The sequence below is a fragment of the Bombina bombina genome, chromosome 3 (assembly GCF_027579735.1).
Source record: "Bombina bombina isolate aBomBom1 chromosome 3, aBomBom1.pri, whole genome shotgun sequence".
Lineage (NCBI taxonomy): Eukaryota > Metazoa > Chordata > Amphibia > Anura > Bombinatoridae > Bombina > Bombina bombina.
The window spans coordinates 516,165,199-516,189,811 of NC_069501.1; the positions used below are offsets into that span (position 1 = coordinate 516,165,199).

The following is a 24,613-nucleotide window of genomic DNA, read 5'->3' on the forward strand; positions in this document are numbered from 1 at the left end:
TTACCCCATCATGGCATACCATTTTCAAAAGAAGACACCCTAGGGTATTCCAAAAGGCCCATGTCACATCTTTTTGTGAAGCCCCTTAGTCACAACACCTGGCCAAATGTAATGGTCATTTTTTTGCATGCGTTTTTTTGCACAAACACTGCACTTTGGCTGTCTCTGTCATCAACCTTTTATGTTTTGCTGCTATAAAACACACATATTGTCAATGTCCTACGAGTAAAACAGTACCCCCCTTGTACAGGTTTTATGGGGGTTACAGATGTTACAGGGCCAAATATGGGATCTGCCCATTTACATGGAAAATTGGCACATTCATTTTATGGGCCTTTGTCCTCTTTGAGATATTATAGCAGCCCAGGAATGAAAATTACCCCATCATGGCATACCATTTATAAAAGTAGACAACCCAGGGTATTGAAAAAGGACTATGTTTAGTCTTTGTTTGTAGCCACTTAGTCACAACATCTGGCCAAAGGTAATGTTCATATTTCAGTTTTAGTTTATCACAAAAACACTGCCTTTTTGCTGTTTATATCATCCTTGTATATTTTACTGCTATAATACACCCATCTTTGTGTTCAGCGATGTCCAATGAGTACAACAATACCCCCTATGTACAGGTTTTATGTGGTTTCAGGAAGTTACAACGCCCAATATAGGGTCTGCCAATTTGCATGGAAATTGGGCACATTGATTTTATGGACCTTTGTTGCCTTTGAGACAGTATGGCAGCGCAGGAATGAAAATTACCCCACCATGGCATACCATTTGCAAAAGTAGACAACCAAGGGTATTGAAAAAGGACTATGTTTAGTCTTTTTTTTGTAGCCACTTAGTCACAAAACCTGGTCAAATTTAGTGGTCATATTTTTTTATTTGCTTTTTTCACACAGACTTTGCCTTTTTTCTATTTAGATCAACATCATTATATTTTTTACTGCTATAATACACCCATATCTGTGTTCAGTGATCTCCCATGAGTGCAACAATACCCCCTATGCACAGGTTTTATGTGGTTTTATGAAGTTACAGGGCCCAATATAGGGTCTGCATAGAAATTTGGCACATTGATTTTCTGGACCTATGTTGCCTTTGAGACAGTATGGCAGCCCAGGAATGAAAATTACCCCCCTCATGACATACCATTTGCAAAAGTGGATAACTCAGGATATTATAAAAGGAGTATTTTAGTTGTTTTGTATAACTTATAATGGCCTTAGAGTGGATGGGCTTAACATATAAAGGGACAGGACAAGGTCAGGGGATTTATGAAGTTAGGAATACAGAATAATAAAATAAAATAAATTAGGAACACATACAGATTGCTTTCAAATTAAAAGTTTAACTCTGTGATATATTCGAAAGTAATCAGTGATACAGAGACCAGGTTGAGAGGGGCAGTCAGGGCAATGGTAACTAGAATCCCTCCTCCCTCCTTTTTTATAGCAGACTCTGCATCTTTTCTGGGGTGTTAATTTGCAGGCAGTGGGGGGGATCCTAGTGGGAAAATGCCTGCCACAGAGTCGCTCGACATTTTCTGATTGAACAGTGGGAGGATTAGGGGTCTGGTTAAACAAAATATCAGATCTTACATTTAACACAAATTCCAAAAAAGTATAAGTTTTCCCTGTGCCTGTTTTTTTGTACAGCACATATGCATTATATACTGCGATCTGCATAATATTAAAGGCTACTTTTTTGTACCAAGTTCTAGTTTTTCTTTGAATTAGATATGGCTGCAGGCACCAGTCAGCTAAATCTACCCCCCCCATGTTTTTGTTGTACTCCACAATGCACTTTGGCTTTAGGATCTGTGCAGATCTTCCCTTCACAGACACTGGCACTGTAGCTTCATCGTGCATTGTGGAGAGCATGTACACATCTTTTTTATCAGTGTACCGAAGGGCCAGTAGCTCATTGTGGCGTAAAGCTGACGTTGTGCCCCTACTTTTTTTTCCATATGTCAGCTTCTGGGGGAAACCTTTGCGATTTTTTCTTGTTGTGCCACAGGCCACGGTTTCAAAATAAGATAAAAATTTTAATAGCTCTGTGCTGGTGTAAAAATTATCGAGCCACAAATGGTACCCTTTATTTAGCAGAGGTAGTAGGAGATCCCACACAATTTTCCCACTTGTGCCAACGGAATCTGGGCAGCCAGGTGGATCCAAGTGGCTATCCTTTCCCTGGTAGATGCAAAATGCCCAGGTATACCCAGTACTGCATTCACAGAGCTTATAAAATTTTACCCCATAGCGGGTCCTCTTGGATGGTATATATTGCTTGAAAAGCAATCTCCCCTTAAATTTCATGAGGGACTCATCAATGCAAATGTCCTGCTCAGGTATGTAAACTTCTTTTAAATTTTTGGGACAGGTGGCTTATCAGGGGCCTTAGTTTATATAACCTGTCATGCAGGGGGTCATTTTTGGGGGGGCACTTGGTATTATCATTAAAATGGAGAAACCGCAGCAATTGTTCATATCTGTCCCTCTTCATAACCCCTGGAAAAAGAGGGGTAGCCAGGATGGGGTTCTGGCTCCAGTATGAACGAATGCTGGGTTTCTTCACAATCCCCATTATTAATGTCAGGGCCCAAAACTTTTTAATCTCTGGTATGTCAGTGGAGTGCCAGCTATTTTTTCTGACATACAGAGATTGGGGATTTTTGGACAGATACTGGCTGGCATATAAATTTGTTTGAGCAACTATATGCTCAAACATGGTATCTGTCAGAATCAGGGACATATAGTTTATTGGCTCACATACTGGAACATCACTTGTGATGCCAGGAGTCTCAGTAAATTCTGGCATTTCTGGGGCAGTGAAATTTGGGGGTATCCAATTTTGGTCATTTGTGTGACGCCTCCTTTTAGGTGGCGGGCAGGGAGCATCAGCATCAGATGTATCACTCAGGGGCTCTATATCTGATGCCGTAAGGGTTGCGCTGTCAGACAGAGCAGAGAGGGTTTCACTCCCTGAATCTGCGGCAAGAATGGCATAAGCCTCTTCTGCTGAATAGCGTGCCATAAGGGATTTTTTTCAGTACAAATTACCACTTCACCACCACCAATTCCCACTTCACCTTCCCCAAAATCCCACTAAACCACCCCAATTACCACCTCCCAATTACCATCCAGCTATTCCCACCCACCCTATTCCCTCAGATTTTTTTTTTTAAGAAAAATTATGAGTTTTTCTTTATATTTTTTTTTTTTTTTTCTTTATAAACTAAAAAAAAAAAAGGAACTGGGAAGGGTAGTGATTGGGAACAGCAGGGAAGGGGTTAATAATAACTAAAGATCCCCACAAATATACTTTTGGGCACTGATCAAAGCCCTGACAGGCTGATCACTGTAATATTAGGCTGATCACAGTAGCAGCTCAGTGATCAGCAGCAAAAACAATATATATATATATATATTTGTAACCCCCACAAATAAACCCCCAAAGCTTTTGATCAACACTGATTAAAGCCCTAACTGGATAACCAAGTTATATTAGGCTGATCACAGTAGCAGCTCTGTGATCAGCAGCAAAAAAAAAAAAATATATATATGGTATTTATTTTTTTTATATATATTTTCCCCTCTCTAGCACTACAAACACTAAACTGTCTTCCTCTCTCTCTCAGATCGCACTGAGAGCAGAGAGGAAGCGGATACACTTGTAACAGCCAATGATTCCACTCATTGGCTGCTACAGTGTTACAGGGGACAATCGATACACCCCCTCCATGCTGATTGGATCCTGGGGGAGTGCCAGAGGTGCTAGGCACATCCCCCAACCGGATCCACAACAAACAAAATATCGGAGGGGGCACAGGAGCTGAAAACCGTTATGCCGTTCTATTCCGTCATAGCGGCTCTAAAGCCCAGTGTAATTATGACGGAATGGAACGGCATAACGGCGTTAAAAGGTTAATTTGTCTACATCGGAACAACTTTCTGATGTAAACAAATTGAAATCCTGCAATCGTGCATGCGATCGCGAGATTTCAATTATGGGATCGGGTCAGGGGGGTGTCTCTGACGCTAGGGGATAGGCATGCCCTCCAGACCTCGATCGCATCCTGGAAGCGCTGTTGCCTTGCCTTTAGGACAGCCAAACGGCTAAGACTGCTAAAGCCTGGCACGGTTAGGACAGAATAGATCATCATAACAGTGTTAAAAGGTTAATATAAGTTTTGGTTATGCAAAACTGGAGAATGGGTAATAAAGGGAGTATCTATCTTTTTAAAAAATAATAATAATAATATCTCTTTAGATTTCCATACAATTACGGTGATGCAGTATAGACCGAGATCGTCCTCTGTTTGTTATGGGGGTTCTGGGTCCCTTAATAGAAATCTTTTCCTTTCTTTTGACTTATCATTATAAGCAGCTGATAAATGTTGGCTATGGTTCGGTTTGCAGGCCAGGGAGGTTAAATGTTTAAAGGGACAGTACACTGTAAAATTGTTTTTATATGAATGTATTTTCAATGACTTGTTATACCAGCTGTAGAGTATAAAATTTATGAGAAATTGCATTTTTGGGTTTATTTGTGTATATGAAGTAGCTGGTTTTGTGCTTTGAAACCACAGCCTATTACAATGGGTTGAGCTTCAGGTAATATCAGATCTCATTATGTTATCATTTTTATGTACACAGACTTGCTTCCTTATCTTATATTTGTCTGGAACACCAAAGCTCAATACATAGAGAGAACAATGGAAAATTATCATTTCTCCTGTTAAGTGTAGTCAGTCCACGGGTCATCCATTACTTATGGGATTATAACTCCTCCCCAACAGGAAGTGCAAGAGGATCACCCAAGCAGAGCTGCTATATAGCTCCTCCCCTCTACGTCATATCCAGTCATTCTCTTGCACCTAACTAAAGATAGGACGTGTGAGAGGACTGTGGTGTGTTAAACTTAGTTTTTATTTCTTCATTCAAAAGTTTGTTATTTTAAACGGCACCGGAGTGTGTTGTTTGTTCTCAGGCAGCATTAGAAGAAGAATCTGCCTGAGTTTTCTATGATCTTAGCGGTCGTAACTAAGATCCACTTGCTGTTCTCGGCCATTCTGAGGAGTGAGGTAACTTCAGAACAGGGGATAGCATGCAGGGCCCACCTGCAAGGAGGTATGTGCAGTAAATTATTTTCTAAGGAATGGAATTGACTGAGAAAATACTGCTAATACCGATGTAATGTAAGTGCAGCCTTAAATGCAGTAGTAGCGACTGGTATCAGGCTGATAAGTATGTATGTATACTCAGGTATTTCTGGGGAATGGAATTTCACTAAGAAAATACTGTCAATATTAAAGTAATATTTGAGCCTGCACTGCAGTGAAAGCGACTAGCAGCAGGCTTATTAATAACACTTCATAATTTTCAATTTTAAAACGTTTACTGGCATGTTAATCGTTTTTTCTGAGGTACTTGGTGATAAAACTTTATGGGCATGATTTTTACCACATGGCTGTCGTTTTTTTCTGCATAAAAACAGTTTACTGAGCTTCCCCACTGTTGTAATATGAGTGGGAGGGGCCTATTTTAGCGCTTTATTGCGCAGTAAAAATTTAGTCACAGTCTTCCTATTTCTTCCTCCATGATCCAGGACGTCTCTACAGAGCCCAGAGGTGTCCAAAACTAGTTTTGAGGGAGGTAATCAGTCACAGCAGACCTGCAGACCTGTGACAGTGTGTTTGACTGTGATAAAAACGTTTATTATTTCAACTGTTATCCGTTTTGGGTATTAAGGGGTTAATCATCCTTTTGCTGGTGGGTGCAATCCTCTGCTAACTTTATACATTTTCTGTTAAAATTTGGTTGTTTTAACATATTTGGTTCATTGTTAATTCAACTGTGTCACATTTTTATGTTTCTTAAAGGCGCAGTACCGTTTTTTATATAGCTTGTAAATTTATTTAAAAGTTTTTTTCCAAGCTTGCTAGTGTTATTGCTAGTCTGTTTAAACATGTCTGACACAGATGAATCTGTTTGTTCACTATGTTTAAAGGCCAATGTGGAGCCCAATAGAAATTTGTGCACTCAATGTATAGATGTTACTTTGAATAAAAGTCAAACTTTATATGTTAAAAAAATATCACCAGACAACGAGGGGGAAGTTATGCCGACTAACTCTCCTCACGTGTCAGTACCTTTGCCTCCCGCTCAGGAGGTGCGTGATATTGTGGCGCCAAGTACATCAGGGCGGCCCATACAAATCACTTTGCAAGACATGGCTAATGTTATGACTGAAGTACTATCTAAATTGCCAGAATTAAGAGGTAAACGCGATCACTCTGGGGTAAGAACAGAGTGCGCTGATAATAGTAGAGCCATGTCTGATACTGCGTCACAATTTGCAGAACATGAGGACGGAGAGCTTCATTCTGTGGGTGACGGATCTGATCCAAGTAAACTGGATTCAGAGATTTCAAATTTTAAATTTAAGCTTGAGAACCTCTGTGTATTACTAGGGGAGGTATTAGCGGCTCTGAATGATTGTAACACGGTTGCAATTCCAGAGAAAGTATGTAGGCTGGATAAATATTTTGCGGTACCGGCGTGTACTGACGTTTTTCCTAAAAGGCTTACAGAAATTGTTAACAAGGAGTGGGATAGACCCGGTGTGCCCTTTTCACCCCCTCCTATATTTAGAAAAATGTTTCCAATAGACGCCACCACACGGAACCTATGGCAGACGGTCCCTGGACATAGTACCATTTGCGCGCCTGCATCTCAGACCGCTGCAATTGTGCATGCTAAGTCAGTGGAATGGGGATTACTCAGATTTGTCCCCTCTGCTAAATCTGGATCAAGAGACCAGAGATTCTCTTCTATGGTGGCTTTCTCGGCCACATCTGTCCAAGGGGATGCCCTTCCGCAGGCCAGATTGGACGATTGTAACAACAGACGCCAGCCTTCTAGGTTGGGGTGCAGTCTGGAATTCCCTGAAGGCTCAGGGATCATGGACTCAGGAGGAGAGACTCCTTCCAATAAACATTCTGGAATTAAGAGCAATTTTCAATGCTCTTCTGGCTTGGCCTCAGTTAGCAACTCTGAGGTTCATCAGGTTTCAGTCGGACAACATCACGACTGTGGCTTACATCAACCATCAAGGAGGAACAAGGAGTTCCCTAGCGATGATGGAAGTCTCAAAGATAATTCGCTGGACAGAGTCTCACTCTTGCCACCTGTCAGCGATCCACATCCCAGGCGTGGAGAACTGGGAGGCGGATTTTCTAAGTCGCCAGACCTTTCATCCGGGGGAGTGGGAACTTCATCCGGAGGTGTTTGCCCAACTGCTTCATCATTGGGGCAAACCAGATCTGGATCTCATGGCGTCTCGCCAGAACGCCAAGCTTCCTTGTTACGGATCCAGGTCCAGGGACCCGGGAGCGGTGCTGATAGATGCTCTGACAGCACCTTGGGTCTTCAACATGGCTTATGTGTTTCCACCTTTCCCGATGCTTCCTCGATTGATTGCCAGGATCAAACAGGAGAGAGCATCAGTGATTCTAATAGCGCCTGCGTGGCCACGCAGGACCTGGTATGCAGATCTAGTGGACATGTCGTCCTGTCCACCATGGTCTCTGCCTCTGAGACAGGACCTTCTGATTCAGGGTCCTTTCAAACATCCAAATCTAATTTCTCTGAGGCTGACTGCATGGAGATTGAACGCTTGATTCTATCAAAGCGTGGATTCTCGGAGTCAGTGATTGATACCTTAATACAGGCTAGGAAACCTGTTACCAGGAAAATTTACCATAAAATATGGCGTAAATACTTATATTGGTGCGAATCCAAGAGTTACTCATGGAGTAAGGTTAGGATTCCTAGGATATTGTCTTTTCTACAAGAGGGTTTAGAAAAGGGTTTAACTGCTAGTTTGTTAAAGGGACAGATTTCTGCTCTGTCTATCCTTTTACACAAACGTCTGGCAGAAGTTCCAGACGTTCAGGCTTTTTGTCAGGCTTTGGCTAGGATTAAGCCTGTGTTTAAGACTGTTGCTCCGCCGTGGAGCTTAAACTTAGTTCTTAACGTTCTGCAAGGTGTTCCGTTTGAACCCCTTCATTCCATCGATATCAAGCTGTTATCTTGGAAAGTTCTGTTTTTAATGGCTATTTCCTCGGCTCGAAGAGTCTCTGAGTTATCGGCCTTACATTGTGATTCTCCTTATCTGATTTTTCATTCAGACAAGGTCGTTCTGCGTACTAAACCTGGGTTCTTACCTAAGGTAGTCACTAACTAGAATATCAATCAAGTGATTGTTGTTCCATCATTGTGCCCTAACCCTTCTTCAAAGAAGGAACGACTTTTGCACAATCTGGACGTTGTCCGTGCCCTGAAATTTTATTTGCAGGCAACTAAAGATTTTCGTCAAACTTCTTCCCTGTTTGTCGTTTATTCTGGATAGAGGAGAGGTCAAAAAGCTTTGGCTACCTCTCTCTCTTTTTGGCTTCGTAGCATAATACGTTTAGCCTATGAGACTGCTGGACAGCAGCCTCCTGAAAGGATTACAGCTCATTCTACTAGAGCTGTGGCTTACACTTGGGCCTTTAAGAATGAGGCCTCTGTTGAACAGATTTGCAAGGCTGCAACTTGGTCTTCACTTCACACTTTTTCAAAATTTTACAAATTTGACACTTTTGCTTCTTCGGAAGCTGTTTTTGGGAGAGAGGTTCTACAGGCAGTGGTTCCTTCCGTGTAAAGATCCTGCCTGTCCCTCCCGTCATCCGTGTACTTTTAGCTTTGGTATTGGTATCCCATAAGTAATGGATGACCCGTGGACTGACTACACTTAACAGGAGAAAATATAATTTATGCTTACCTGATAAATTCATTTCTCCTGTCCCGCCCTGTTTTTACGGCAGGTCTAAATTTTAATTAAACTCCAGTCACCACTGCACCCTATAGTTTCTCCTTTCTCGTATGGTTTCGGTCGAATGACTGGATATGACGTAGAGGGGAGGAGCTATATAGCAGCTCTGCTTGGGTGATCCTCTTGCACTTCCTGTTGGGGAGGAGTTATAATCCCATAAGTAATGGATGACCCGTGGACTGACTACACTACAGGAGAAATGAATTTATCAGGTAAGCATAAATTATATTTTTATTACTTAACTACCATGCCCCCCACTGAGAGTGTAATCTCTTCTGCTGGCTGTGTTTACTTAGGCTACTCAATAGAATATACTCCAGTATAGAAACTTTCACAATAGGTTGGGCTACCACAGGCTAAATCAGCTATTTCAAATGCCAAAATAGGGGTAAAGGAGCTACTTGTAAACAATTTAAAACACTCAAGCAGGTAAAATGAATCGTTGGGAACAATTTAAAGGGGAGAAATTTTTTGGGTGAACTGTCCCTTTAATGAGCTAAAATATAAAAACATTCCACTATGCATTCATTTTTTGCTTTTGTTTTTATTTTGTTAACCTCTTCAGGACGTTATTGCATTCCATGCCATCCTGAAAATGCCAGGCTTTAAGGACGGCATGGAACGTCCTAATGTTTGCAGCCCCCTGTTCTCCTCCTTGTTAAAAAAAATTCTGTGGATCTAACTCTGGGACTTGCCTAGCAATGCAGGCATTCCTCCAGGAGCCAATCGGCGCTGTTTGAGTCACAAGGTCACAGTGACGAGCATGTGACATCCTGTTTGCACTGTTGTTACATACAATCTGATCTTGGACAATTGCATCTGTCCTGAAGGGGTTAAACACCTCTGAAAATTGTTTAATTTGCTTGCTTATGTCATCCCCCAGGATAAGGCTGTGCTTAGGTTGTGAATTCTCTGAATATTACTACAGTGATTGTTTCTCCTCATTCTGTGTCAAATACTGAAGATGTTGTTCACAGGTCAATTTATTGCTCTTAAGTAGATATTAAACAGTACTCCTTCAGTAAAAATATATTTTAAATCAAAGTAGACGTAAAAAGAAACAGATTGTGTTAATAGCTGGTAAACAACTTACTTGCATTTTTGCATAATAAGCACTTGAAATTCTCAGTGTAGCCCCTCCCTATAGCTCGATAAGGGAGTAGATATGCTGAGAACTTAGGTTACATTTTGCTTCTCCTGAGCATTAACAGAACCTGACTTCCTGTCTCTAATGTTTACTGATTAGTAAAGCAGCTTATGTTACTCTAGAAGATGTATGACATCAAGCTAGATATTCCTTTCTGTAGAAAACCCACCCCACTTGTAGGGATGTTATAGGAAGTAATGGACACTGATGAATAATACATATTGCAATGAAATCTGTTAAAAGACCAGTAAATACAGTAGATTTGCATAATCCGCAAATGTTTGATAAAAATGACAATGCATAGTCTGAACTTCAAATGAGAAGTAGATTTATTTTCTGACAAATTTCGAAGTTATGTCTAGTTCCACTCCTCATGTGTCAGCCAATCCGAAATGCATATACGTATGTTCTGTGAATTTTTGCACATGCTTATTAGGAGCTGGTGACTCAAAAAAAGTGAAAATATAAAAAGACTGTGCACATTCCATTAATGGAAGAATTGAAGAAAATTGCAAAGTTGATTAAAATAGCTGCTCTATCTGAATCCATGAAAGTTTAATTTTGACTTGAGTGTCCCTTTAAGCATAAGCCACTGACTACCAAGTGCTTTTTATTACAATAATGAGACTGTTTTATATCCCTTTTAATCACTGTCTTCAAACTTCTAAGGCTATAATGAAGACCAGTTATATTTTTGTGTTTAAAGTGTTCCTAAATTCCTTTACCATATTCTAAAATTCTAAATCAGTTTAATATGTCCTGAAGTCTGTTATTTCTAAAAGCTAAATTACTTTTCTTTCCTATGACATGGAGAGTCCACAACGTCATTCCAATTTCTAATGGGATATTCAACTCCTGGCCAGAAGGAGGATGCAAAGAGGACACCAGCAAAGCTGTTAAGTGTAACTTCCCTTACCCATAATCCCCAGTCATTCTCTTTGCCTCTGTCAATGGAGGTTGTGCGAAGTTGTTGTCTAAAGATAATAATCCTTTTATGGGTACTTTTTCCTGCAAGCAAGGATTGGAGTCTAGCTGTGTCCACGTCAATCTCTTGAGTAAGAGTAGTGGTGGCTTTTATCAGTTAAAATGCGGCGAGGAAGTCTTTGCTTTACTTTTAACACTTTGCTACCCCTTTGTAGAAAGCCAGAGTTAGTTACTCTGTTCGTTCTTTTCCTACAGGTCCATGACAGGGAGTGCAGTGCCGGTCACACCTAACGATCAGTATCTATCATGCAGTTGGATCTAAGGTAAGTGCCTTTTGCCTTCTAGGTACAGAAGGACAGCAGCACTTAAGAGGTTTACCCTCTGTTTCAGATAATTTAAACTGGGGCATAATAATCCTTTTCTTTTAAGGGTTTATATGGGGACAATATTTGGCATACTGTATGAGACTTGACTTTTGGCTAAGGGATGTGTCAACGATATTGTGTGTTCACGATTATTTAACCTTTTTTATCATATTTAATGCTTTTGTATTGAGGTCTATGGGCTTTTTACCACAACAAGCAGTCCGTTGTTTGGAGCTTATTTACTTATATGTGTAAAAGTTTTTTACACTGTAATAAGATTGTGCAGTTTATTTGGTCCCGCTTAAGTGACGCCCGCACTTCCGGTTTAGCGGAGCGGTGCTGTTGAGCGATGGTAAGCTTTTGCTACGGTGGTATCTTCAGAGTCTTCTCGGATCAGCCTTTTTTACTTCATCTTTGATGAGGAGAAACCTGGATCTATTAAGAGGAGTGGATCTCTTCAAGCAGTCCGTTGTCTCCTAATACTAGTGGGGTATCTCTTTTGGCGGTAAGAGCCTCAGGCAAACAGTTTTTTTTTTTTCAAAGGAGTCCTATGTTTTATTATTAAAATTAGATATTTAATTTTAAAATTGCTTCATTTTATTTGTAATTTTAATTTTCTTAATTTTGACATTACTTGTGGGACCTGTTTCATTATAGCCATGGACTCAGAACAGGATCAGTCCATCTCTATGGATAAATGTTTATTATGTTTAGAGGCCCAAATTGTTCTGCCTATGCAATTTTGCTCCTCTTGTTTAACTAAGACTTTAAAATTTAAAGACAAATTACTCCTGAGCCTATTGTCGCTCAGGATAATGATGTGCGTGACGTGCTTCAGGTTTCTCCACAAACGTCCCAAGCCTTAATTGTTTCTCATACTGTGCCTTCTGTGTCCTCTAATCCTCCTGTGGGTGTTTATTTACCTGGGGATTTTGCCACTCAGATTTCTTCTGCAGTAACGGCAGCTTTGGCAGCCTTCCCTTCCTCGAAAGCATAAGAAAAAAATCTCTGCCTGATAGTAAGGCCTCTGACTGTAGGTCTGCATTAGCCAATCTTTCCCAGATGTCTGATTAGGAGAATACTTCAGTAGCTTCTAAAGGTGAGATCTCAGACTCTGACACTTTAGCGAAAACATCTTCAGAATCTGAAGAGGTTAATTTTAGATTTAAGCTTGAACACCTCCCGGTTATTACTGAAAGAGGTTCTAGCTACTTTTAGACGACTCTGAACCCACAAAGTCTTCTAAATTGGATAGAGTTTGATTCCCCATCTTCTGAGGAGGTTTTTCCTGTCCTAAGGGAAAATGTCTAAAATTATTGCTCAGGAATGGGATAAGCTAGGGGTTCCCTTTTCCCCCTTCCCCTGTTTAAGAAAATGTTTACTGTTGCTGACTTTATTTGTGACTCACGGCACACTGTTCCTAAAGTAGAAGGAGCTATTTCTACTCTTGCCAAGAGAACTACCATTCCTATTGAGTATAGTTGCTCTTTTAAGGATCCAATGGATAAGAAGCTAGAGGCTTACCTAAAAAAGATGTACATCCATCAATGATTACAGTGGCAACCTGTAACAAGTATTGCTACGGTTGCAGGAGCAGCATCTTACTGGTGCGATGCATTGTCTGATCTTATTGCAGAGGAAATTAGAGTAGAGGAGATCCAAGATAGGATCAAAGCTCTTAAATTGGCCAATACCTTTATCTGTGATGCCAACATGCAGATAATTCAACTGGGAGCTCAAATGTCTAGCTTCACTGTACTAGCCTGCAGAGCACGGTGGTTAAAATCTTGGTCAGCCGACATCTCTTCTAAGGCCAAGCTTTTGGCTTTACCTTATAAGGGAAAGACTCTGTTTGGACCTGGTCTGGCGGAGATCATTTCAGAGATTACGGGCGGAAAGGGATCTTTCCTACCTCAGGACAAGAAGAATAGACCTAGAGGTCGTCAGACTTCTAATTTTCGTTCTTTTCTTAACTTTAAGGGTCAAAAGTCCACCTGACCAATCCAGATCCACTTGGAAATTCAGCCAGCCCTGGAAAAAGGTAAAGCAAAACAAGAAGCCTTCTGCTGACTCTAAATCAGCATGAAGGTTCAGCCCCCAATTCAAGTGGGGGCAGGCTTTCTCTTTTTCCTCAAGCCTGGATACGCAATGTCCCATTTCTTGGGCTGTATACTTAGTATTCCAGTGTTACAAAATGGCATTCAAGTCTTGCCCTCCAAGGGGCAGATTTCTTCTGTCAAGACTATCCTCAAACCAAATAAAGGAGGCCTTCTTAAACTGTGTAAAGGACCTATCCTCCTTGGGAGTTATTGTTCCAGTCCCTCTAAGAGAACAAGGTCTAGGATTTTATTCAAATCTATTTGTGGTTCCCAAAAAGGAGGGAACTTTTCGTCCTATCCTAGACCTCAAGTGTCTCAACAAATTCCTCAGGGTTCCATCCTTCAAGATGGAAACTATTCGTTCCATTGTTTCTTTGGTTCAGGATGGTTAGTTTATGACGACCATAGACCTGAAAGACGCATACCTTCATGTTCCCATTCACAGCCAACACCATCAGTTTCTGAGGTTTGCTTTTCTGGACAAGCATTTCCAATTTGTAGCTCTTCCGTTTGGTCTGGAATATTCACAAATGTTCTGGGGGCGCTATTGGCAGTGATCAGATCCCAAGGAATTGCTGTGGCGCCTTATCTAGCCGACATCTTAGTTCAGGCGTCATCTTTTCAACTAGCCTAATCTCATACAGAGGTGCGTTTCTTTTCTACGTTCCCATGGGTGGAAGGTGAAATTGGAAAAGAGTTCTCTAGTTCCATCTATCAAAGTGTGTTTCCTAGAGACAATAATAGATTCCCTGTCCATAAAGGTTTTCCTGACGGAGGTCAGAAAATCCAAACTTCTTGCTTCCTGCCTTTCGTCCATCAGTGGCTCAATGCATGGAGGTGATTGGTCTGATGGTGACATCCATGGACATCATTCCTTTTGCTCGGTTCCATCTGCGACCGTTGCAACTTTGTATGCTCCGTCAATGGAACGGAGACCATTCAAATTTATCACAAAGGATAAATCTGAACCCTCTCTCTCTCTCTCTCTCTCTCTCTCTCTCTCTCTCTCTCTCTCGTGGTGGATGTCACAGGAACATCTGTCTTGGGGCACTTGTTTTCTGAGAACTTCCTGGGAGATTGTGAGTATGGATGCCAGCTTTTCAGGCTGGGAAGCTGTTTGGGGTCCCCTGAAGGCTCAGGGTCTGTGGTCTCAGGAAAACTCTTCTCTTACCATAAACATCTTGGAGTTGAGAGCTATCTTAAATACCCTATCAGCGTGTCCTCAACTGTCTTAAGTCCGGCTTATCAGATTCCATTCGGACAACATTACATCAGTGGCTTACATCAACCACCAGGGAGGGAATCAGAGTTCCTTAGTCATGAAGGAGGTAACTCGCATTCTGCAGTGGGCAGAAGCTCACGATTGTCTTCTGTCTGCAATCCACATTCCAGGAGTGGACAACTGGGAGGCAGATTTTTCTGAGCAGACAGACTTTTCATCCCAGGGAGTGGGCTCTCCATCCGGAAGTGTTCCTCAGATAACCCTCAGGTGGGGGGTTCCAGAGTTGGACCTGATGGCGTCTCGCCAAAACGCCACGGTTCCAAAGTACGGTTCAAGGTCAAGAGATCCTCAGGTCATTCTGATAGATGCGCTAGCGGTTCCTTGGTGGTTCTCTCTGGCATATGTTTCCTCCGTTTGCTCTCCTTCCACGAGTCATTGCTCGTATCAAACAGGAGAGAGCCTCTGTGTTCCTAATCGCTCCTGCATGGCCTCCCAGGATCTGGTTTGCGAATCTGGTAAGGATGTCATCTCTACCTCCTTGGAGGTTACCTCAGAGGAAGGACCTCCTAATTCAGGGTCATTTGCTTTATCCAAACCTAGATTCTCTGAAGCGGTCATTGAGACTATGCTTCAGGCTTGAAAGATTTACCATAATATATGGCGTAAATATCTATTGGTGCGACTCTAAGTGGTTCTCCTGGAACCAAGTGAGAATTCCCCCGATTTTGTCTTTTCTTCAGGATGGCCTGGAGAAGGGTTTATCAGTCATTACTCTTAAAGGTCAGATTTCTGCATTATCTATCCTTTTGCACAAACGTCTGGCTGACTTACCAGATGTTCAAGCCTTTGTTCAGGCCTTGATTAGAATCAGGCCTGTGTTTAGACCTGTTGCTCGCCCGTGGAGCCTTAATCTAGTTCTTAGTTTTGCAGCAAGCTCTGTTTGAGCCGATGCATGTTGTTGATATAAAGTTGTTATCTTGGAAGGTCTTGTTTCTTCTTGCTATTTTTTTTCCACTCAGAGTGTCTGAGTTTCAGCCCTGCAGTGTGATTCCCCGTACTTTATTTTTCATGCTGATCAGGCGGTCCTTCTTACTAAATTCGGGTTTCTCCCTAAGGTGGTGTTGGACAGAAACATTAATCAGGAAATTTTTGTTCCTTCTTTTTGTCCTAATCCTTCTCATAAGGAATGTCTTTTCCATAACTTGGATGTTATGCAGGCTTTAAAATGTTACTTACAGGCTACTAAACTTTTTTGGCAAGCTTCTGCCCAATTTGTTGTTCTCTCTAGAAAGTGTAAGGCTCAGAAGGCCACTTCTACTACTCTGTCTCTCTGGTTGAGCAGTTTGATTTGTTTGGTTTATGAGACTGCTGGACAGCAGCCTCCTGAGAGAATTACGTCTCATTCCACTAGGGCTGTCTCCTCTTGTTGGGCTTTCAAAAATGAAGCTTCTGTGGAACAGATTTGCAAGGCGGCAACATGGTCCCCTCTGCATACTTTTTCCAAATTCTACAAATTTGATACTTTTGCCTCAGCTGAGGCTTCTTTTGGGAGAAAGGTTCTTCAAGTGGTGATGCCTTCTGTTAAGGTCCTCCTGCTTTTTTCTCCCTCCCTGTTCATTCCGTGTTATCTAGCTTGAATATTGGTTCCCACTAGTAACTGGAATGACGTTATGGACTCTCCATGTCACAGTAAAGAAAACAAAATGTATGCTTACCTGATAAATGTATTTATTGCCGGACATGGAGAGTCCACGACCCCGCCCTTTTTTTTTATTAATAATTCAGCAGGTTTTTTGATAATAGGAGTAAATTAGAAAGTTGCTTAAAATTTCATGCTCTATCTGAATCACGAAAGAAAAAATGTGGGTTCAGTGTCCCTTTAACATAATGCTAACTCTTAGAGTTTAAATAAAACAAATGATTTGTTTTAAGTTTTAAAATATTACACTAGGGTAGGGTTGCAAAACATTAAATGAAGATCAAGAACAAGGCTTTGTTTTCTTATTGAATATGCTATAATCTAACTATATCATGTTTCCTACTTAAAAAATGTTTTTTCTCTCTCTTTTTTTTTTCCTTTCTCATGTTATTTTATTTTAGTCATCAGAGTTTAAATATAATAGACCGGCTTTTGTATCCAATGCAAAGAAGTGGACAGAAAAGCATGCTATCAGTTTGCAGGTAAGAACATGTAAATTTTTATATTTTCTTTCTGTGGTCAGTTGTTTTTCTCCATATTGGATCTTATGGAAGAGTTGTTTAATTATAAGTGAGTAGTGTGCTTGTTTATAACTTTATGCACTTCCTTACAGGTAACAGAATGTGACTCAAAAGACAGGCAGGCAGCTGCAGCAGGCAAATCCCAGAAACGTAAAAGTTCAGAGATCACAGCTGACCCCAAAAAGTCCTGTATGGAATCCTGAAACAATTAGGTCTTACTCTGAATGTAAATATAAATATGTGTGAGTATATTCCTTAACTATCTAGGGGTATATTCAAGGTTTTGGGTTCTCTGCTGATTTAATTTTTTTATTTTTTTAAAGTGATGGTAAATTCACCAACACTGCTAGCCCTCAATCGATATAACTCCATAAAGAGTTCAAGCGTTTTGATGAATATCAAAACTCTTGAAATCACAACTTTTATTATTTATAATGAAACGGCTCCGTTTCAATTGTGTTCTCCGGCAGACCTGCAACTTAATGCTTTTTTAATTTTTTTATTGTAATGCCCAATAACTGAGCTTTGCGCATGCAGCACATGTTTCACCTTTTGTTCTACAGTCTCATTCTTCAGCTCCCATTTCTCCAAGCCCTATTAGCAAGGTACCTGTGACAACTAATTAGGAAGCATCTGATTTTTCAGAGGGATTTAAAACTCCTTTACAAGCTGCAGTTTTTGAAGCCCTTGAGTCTTTACCGCCTCCAAGCAAGCGTAAGCGCAATACTAAACATTGCACTCCTGAAACGAAGGGTAACACTTCTTCTGATGCTAGATCTTAACCTCATGAATGTGCGATCCTTGATCCGATCAAGCTTATTTCAAGAGGCTTGAACTCAGTTCAGGTTCCGTGGGTGATAGAGATTGTGTCCCAGGGTAACGAATAGGATTCAGGTCCAGACCTCCAAGGGGAAGGTTTTTTCTGCTTCACATCTCAAAGGCCAGAAAAGAGATTAGCCTTTTTACAGTGTGTAAAATATTTGGAGAGCATGGGGTTATTATCCCAGCTCCACTAAAAGATCAAGAAAAGGGTTTTTATTCAAACCTTTTTCAAAGTTATGAAAAAAAGAGGGCATGTATCGCCCGATATTGGATTTAAAGACATTAAATACATTTTTAAAAGTTACCTTCTTTCAAGATGGAAACCATCAGATCAATTCTTCCCTTAGTGCTTCAAGGGCATTTCATGTCTACAATAGATATGAAGGATGCATATCTTCACATCCATATTCATATAGACCACCATCAGTACCTAAGATTTGCCTTTCTGAACACGCATTACCAATTTACTGCTCTACCTTTTCTGTTTATCTACGACTCCTAGAATCGTTAAGGTGTTTGGAACTCTTATCGTAAAGACCACGATTCGCAGAGCTTACTTGGAAGCTATCAAAGATCCACTTTTCTCTTGTTAGGTGTATCCAGTCCACGGATCATCCATTACTTGTGGGATATTCTCCTTCCCAACAGGAAGTTGCAAGAGGATCACCCACAGCAGAGCTGCTATATAGCTCCTCCCCTAACTGCCATATCCAGTCATTCTCTTGCAAGCTCTCAACATAGCTAGAGGTAGTAAGAGGAAAGTGGTGTAAGATAGTTAGTTTTTTTTCTTCAATCAAAAGTTTATTGTTTTTAAATGGTACCGGAGTTGTGCTATTTTATCTCAGGCAGCATTTAGAAGAAGAATCTGCCTGCGTTTTTCTATGACCTTAGCAGAAGTAACTAAGATCCACTGCTATTCTCACATATGTCTGAGGAGTGAGGTAACTTCAGAGGGAGAATGGCGTGCAGGGTATCCTGCAATAAGATATGTGCAGTTAAGTTTTTCTAGGGATGGAATTTGCTAGAAAATGCTGCTGATACCGGATTAATGTAAGTTAAAGGGACACTGAACCCAAATTTTTTCTTTCAAGATTCAGATAGAGCATGCAATTTTAAGCAACTTTATAATTTACTCCTATTACCAAATGTTCTTCCTTCTCTTGGTATCTTTAATTGAAATGCAAGAATGTAAGTTTAGATGCCGTCCCATTTTTGGTGAATAACCTGGGTTATTCTTGCTGATTGGTGGATAAATTCATCCACCAATAAAAAAGTGCTGTCCAGAGGCCTGAAACAAAAAAGCTTAGATGCCTTCTTTTTCAAATAAAGATAACAAGTGAATGAAGAAAAATTGATAATAGGAGTAAATTAGAAAGTTGCTTAAAATTGCATGCTCTATCTGAATCACAAAAGAAATTTTTTTGGGTTCAGTGTCCCTTTAAAGCCTAAATACAGTGATTTAATAGCGACTAGTATCAGGCTTGCTATCAGAGGTATATACTCTGATTAATGTGCAATATAAAACGTTTGCTGGCATGTTTAATCGTTTTTATATATGCTTTGGTGATAAAACTTATTGGGGCCTAGTTTTTTCCACATGGCTGGCTTTATTTTTGCCTAGAAACAGTTTCCTGAGGCTTTCCACTGTTATAGTATAAAAGTTACAGTTGGTGCAGTTAAAATTACAAACTGTGACATTCAGCTTCCCTCAGCAATCCCCTGCATGCTATAGGACATCTCTGAAGGGCTCAAAAGGCTTCAAAAGTAGGAGCTGTGGCAGTTGTTATGACTGTATAAAAACATATTTTTCGTTTTGTTAATCTGTTTTTTGTATTAAGGGGTTAATCATCCATTTGCAAGTGGGTGCAATGCTCTGCTAACTTGTTACATACACTGTAAAAATTTCGTTAGTTTAACTGCCTTTTTTCACTGTTTCAAATTTTGGCAAAATTTGTTTCTCTTAAAGGCACAGTAACGTTTTTTTTATATTGCTTGTTAACTTGATTTAAAGTGTTTTCCAAGCTTGCTAGTCTCATTGCTAGTCTGTATAAACATGTCTGACATAGAGGAAACTCCTTGTTCATTATGTTTAAAAGCCATGGTGGAACCCCATAGGAGAATGTGTACTAAATGTATTGATTTCACTTTAAACAATAAAGATCAGCTGTTATCTTTAAAAGAATTATCACCAGAGGATTCTGACGAGGGGGAAGTTATGCCGACTAACTTTCCCCACGTGTCGGACCCTTTGACTCCCGCTCAAGGGACTCGCGCTAAAATGGCGCCAAGTACATCAAAGACGCCCATAGCGATTACTTTGCAGGACATGGCGGCAATCATGGATAATACCCTGCCAGCAGTATTAGCCAGACTGCCTGAATTCAGAGGAAAGTGTGATAGCTCTGGGGTTAGACGTAATACAGAGCGCGCATATGTTTCTCTTGTTAAGTGTAGTCAGTCCACGGGTCATCCATTACTTATGGAATATATCTCTTCCTAACAGGAAGCTGCAAGAGGATCACCCAAGCAGAGCTGCTATATAGCTCCTCCCTTCACATGTCATATTCAGTCATTCTCTTGCAGCCTAACTAAAGATAGGTCGCTGTGAGAGGTCTGTGGTGTTTTTTAACTGTTTATTTCTTCAATCAAAAGTTTGTTATTTTAAATGGCACCGGAGTGTGCTGTTTGTTCTCAGGCAGCATTAGAAGAAGAATCTGCCTGCGTTTTCTATGATCTTAGCAGACGTAACTAAGATCCACTGGCTGTTCTCATCTGAGGAGTGAGGTAACTTCAGAAAAGGGGAATAGCATGCAGGCCCCCCCTGCAAATGAGGTATGTGCAGTAAATTATTTTTCTGAGGAATGGAATTGACTGAGAAAATACTGCTGATACCAATGTAACGTAAGTTCAGCCTTAAATGCAGTGATAGCGACTGGTATTAGGCTGATGAGTGTGTGTACACTGAATGTATTTTTCTAAGGAATGGAATTGACTCTGAAAATACTGTTAATACTGAAATAATGTATGAGCCTTAACTGCAGTAAAAGCGACTGGTAGCAGGCTTATTAATAACACTTCATAACTTTTCAAATGTATGTTTAAAACGTTTACTGGCATGTTAATCGTTTTTTGTGAGGTACTTGGTGATAAAACTTATTGGGGCATGATTTTTACCACATGGCCATCTTTGTTTTCTGCATAGAAACAGTTATCTGAGCTTCCCCACTGTTGTAATATGAGTGGGAGGGGCCTATTTTAGCGCTTTTTTGCGCAGTAAAAATTCAGTCACAATCTGTCTACTTCATCCTCCATGATCCAGATCGTCTCTAGAGAGCTCAGGGGTCTTCAAAATTCATTTTGAGGGAGGTAATCAGTCACAGCAGACCTGTGACAGTGTGTTTTGACTGTGATAAAAACGTTAATTATTAAATTGTTATCCGTTTTTGGGTATTAAGGGGTTAATCATCCATTTGCTGGTGGGTGCAATCCTTTGCTAACTTAATACATTTACTGTGAAAAATTGGTTGCTATAACTAATTTGGTTCATTGTTATTTCAACTGTGACAGCTTTTTGTGCTTCTTAAAGGCACAGTAGCGTTTTTTAGATTGCTTGTAAATTTATTTAGAAAAGTATTTCCAAGCTTGCTAGTCTCATTGCTAGTCTGTTTAAACATGTCTGACACAGATGAATCTCTTTGTTCACTATGTTTAAAGGCCAATGTGGAGCCCAATAGAAATTTGTGTACTAATTGCATTGATGTTACTTTAAATAAAAGTCAATCTTTACATGTAAAGAAATTATCACCAGACAACGAGGGGGAAGTTCTGCCGACTAACTCTCCTCACGTGTCAGTACCTCCGCCTCCCGCTCAGGAGGTGCGTGATTTTGTGGCGCCAAGTACATCAGGGAGGCCCTTACAAATCACTTTGCAAGACATGGCTACTGTTATGACAGAAGTATTATCTAAATTGCCAGAATTAAGAGGCAAGCGCGATAGCTCTGGGTTAAGGACAGAGCGCGCGGATGAGGTGAGAGCCATGTCAGATACTGCATCACAGTTTGAAGACGGAGAGCTTCATTCTGTGGGTGACGGATCTGATCCAGGGAGACTGGATTCAGAGATTTCTAATTTTAAATTTAAGGTTGAGAACCTCCGCATATTGCTAGGGGAGGTATTAGCGGCTCTGAATGATTGTAACACGGTTGCAATTCCAGAAAAATTATGTAGGTTGGATAGATACTATGCGGTACCGGTGTGTACTGACGTGTTTCCTATACCTAAAAGGCTTTCAGAGATTATTAACAAGGAGTGGGATAGACCTGGTGTGCCTTTTTCCCCTCCTCCCATATTTAGGAAAATGTTTCCTATAGACGCCACCACACGAGACTTATGGCAGACGGTCCCTAAGGTGGAGGGAGCAGTTTCTACTTTAGCTAAGCGTACCACTATCCCGGTGGAGGATAGTTGTGCCTTTTCAGATCCAATGGATAAGAAATTAGAGGGTTACCTTAAGAAAATGTTTGTTCAACAAGGTTTTATCTTACAGCCCCTTGCATGCATTGCGCCTGTCACTGCTGCGGCGGCATTCTGGTTTGAGTCTCTGGAAGAGGCCATTCGCACAGCTCCATTGGATGAAATTATGAACAAGCTTAAAGCACTTAAGCTAGCTAACGCATTTGTTTCTGATGCCGTCGTACATTTAACCAAACTTACGGCTAAGAACTCCGGATTCGCCATCCAAGCGCGCAGAGCGCTATGGCTTAAATCCTGGTCAGCTGACGTGACTTCTAAATCTAAATTGCTTAATATTCCTTTCAAAGGGCAGACCTTATTCGGGCCCGGCTTGAAAGAAATTATAGCTGACATTACGGGAGGTAAGGGCCATGCTCTACCTCAGGACAGGGCCAAATCAAAGGCCAAACAGTCTAATTTTCGTGCCTTTCGTAACTTCAAGGCAGGAGCAGCATCAACTTCCTCCGCTCCAAAACAGGAAGGAGCTGTTGCTCGTTACAGGCAGGGCTGGAAAGTTAACCAGTCCTGGAACAAGGGCAAGCAGGCCAAGAAACCTGCTGCTGCCCCTAAGACAGCATGAAGAGAGGGCCCCCTATCCGGAAACGGATCTAGTGGGGGGCAGACTTTCTCTCTTCGCCCAGGCTTGGGCAAGAGATGTCCAGGATCCCTGGGCGTTGGAGATCATATCTCAGGGATATCTCCTGGACTTCAAAACTTCTCCTCCACGAGGGAGATTTCATCTTTCAAGGTTATCAGCAAACCAAATAAAGAAAGAGGCGTTTCTACGCTGTGTACAAGACCTCTTACTAATGGGGGTGATCCACCCAGTTCCGCGGACGGAACACGGGCAAGGATTCTATTCAAATCTATTTGTGGTTCCCAAGAAAGAGGGAACCTTCAGACCAATCTTGGACTTAAAAATCCTAAACAAATTCCTAAGAGTTCCATCATTCAAAATGGAAACTATTCGAACCATCCTTCCCATGATCCAAGAGGATCAGTACATGACCACAGTGGACTTAAAGGATGCCTACCTTCACATACCGATTCACAAGGATCATTATCGGTACCTAAGATTTGCTTTCCTAGACAGGCATTACCAGTTTGTAGCTCTTCCCTTCGGATTAGCTACGGCTCCAAGAATCTTTACAAAAGTTCTGGGCTCACTTCTGGCGGTACTAAGACCGCGAGGCATAGCGGTGACTCCGGACCTAGACGACATTCTGATACAAGCGTCAAGTTTTCAAACTGCCAAGTCTCATACAGAGATAGTTCTGGCATTTCTGAGGTCGCATGGGTGGAAGGTGAACGTGGAAAAGAGTTCTCTATTACCACTTACAAGGGTTCCCTTTCTAGGGACTCTTATAGATTCTGTAGAGATGAAAATTTACCTGACAGAGGCCAGGTTATCAAAACTTCTAAATGCTTGCCGTGTCCTTCATTCCATTCCACACCCGTCAGTAGCTCAGTGCATGGAAGTAATCGGCTTAATGGTAGCGGCAATGGACATAGTACCATTTGCGCGCCTGCATCTCAGACCGCTGCAATTGTGCATGCTAAGTCAGTGGAACGGGGTTTACTCAGATTTGTCCCCCCTACTAAATCTGGATCAAGAGACCAGAGATTCTCTTCTATGGTGGCTTTCTCGGCCACATCTGTCCAAGGGGATGACCTTTCGCAGGCCAGATTGGACGATTGTAACAACAGACGCCAGCCTTCTAGGCTGGGGCGCAGTCTGGAACTCCCTGAAGGCTCAGGGATTATGGACTCAGGAGGAGAAACTCCTCCCAATAAATATTCTGGAATTAAGAGCAATATTCAATGCTCTCCTAGCTTGGCCTCAGTTAGAAACTCTGAGGTTCATCAGATTTCAGTCGGACAACATCACGACTGTGGCTTACATCAACCATCAAGGGGGAACCAGAAGTTCCCTAGCGATGTTGGAAGTCTCAAAGATAATTCGCTGGGCAGAGTCTCACTCTTGCCACCTGTCAGAGATTTACATCCCAGGCATGGAGAACTGGGAGGCGGATTTTCTAAGTCGCCAGACTTTTCATCCAGGGGAGTGGGAACTTCATCCGGAGGTCTTTGCTCAACTGATTCATCGTTGGGGCAAACCAGATCTGGATCTCATGGCGTCTCGCCAGAACGCCAAGCTTCCTTGTTACGGATCCAGGTCCAGGGACCCGGGAGCGGTGCTGATAGATGCTCGGACAGCCCCTTGGGTCTTCAACATGGCTTATGTGTTTCCACCATTTCCGATGCTTCCTCGTTTGATTGCCAAGATCAAACAGGAGAGAGCTTCGGTGATTCTGATAGCGCCTGCGTGGCCACGCAGGACCTGGTATGCAGACCTAGTGGACATGTCGTCCTGTCCACCGTGGTCTCTGCCTCTGAGACAGGACCTTCTAATTCAGGGT

The 24,613-nt window shown here is 41.4% G+C and overlaps 1 protein-coding gene across 2 annotated transcripts in view; it reads left to right on the forward strand.

Annotated features, from left to right (window-relative positions):
- UBE2T (ubiquitin conjugating enzyme E2 T) overlaps positions 1-24,613 on the forward strand; it is an 88,201-nt gene that overhangs the window by 25,430 nt on the left and 38,158 nt on the right. For both annotated transcript variants that reach the window (XM_053706931.1, XM_053706932.1), the window contains 2 exons: positions 16,738-16,818; positions 16,950-17,099. In XM_053706931.1, coding sequence (XP_053562906.1) covers positions 16,738-16,818; positions 16,950-17,060 — 192 coding nt within the window. In that variant the 3' untranslated portion in view covers positions 17,061-17,099. The remainder of the gene's footprint in view (positions 1-16,737; positions 16,819-16,949; positions 17,100-24,613) is intronic.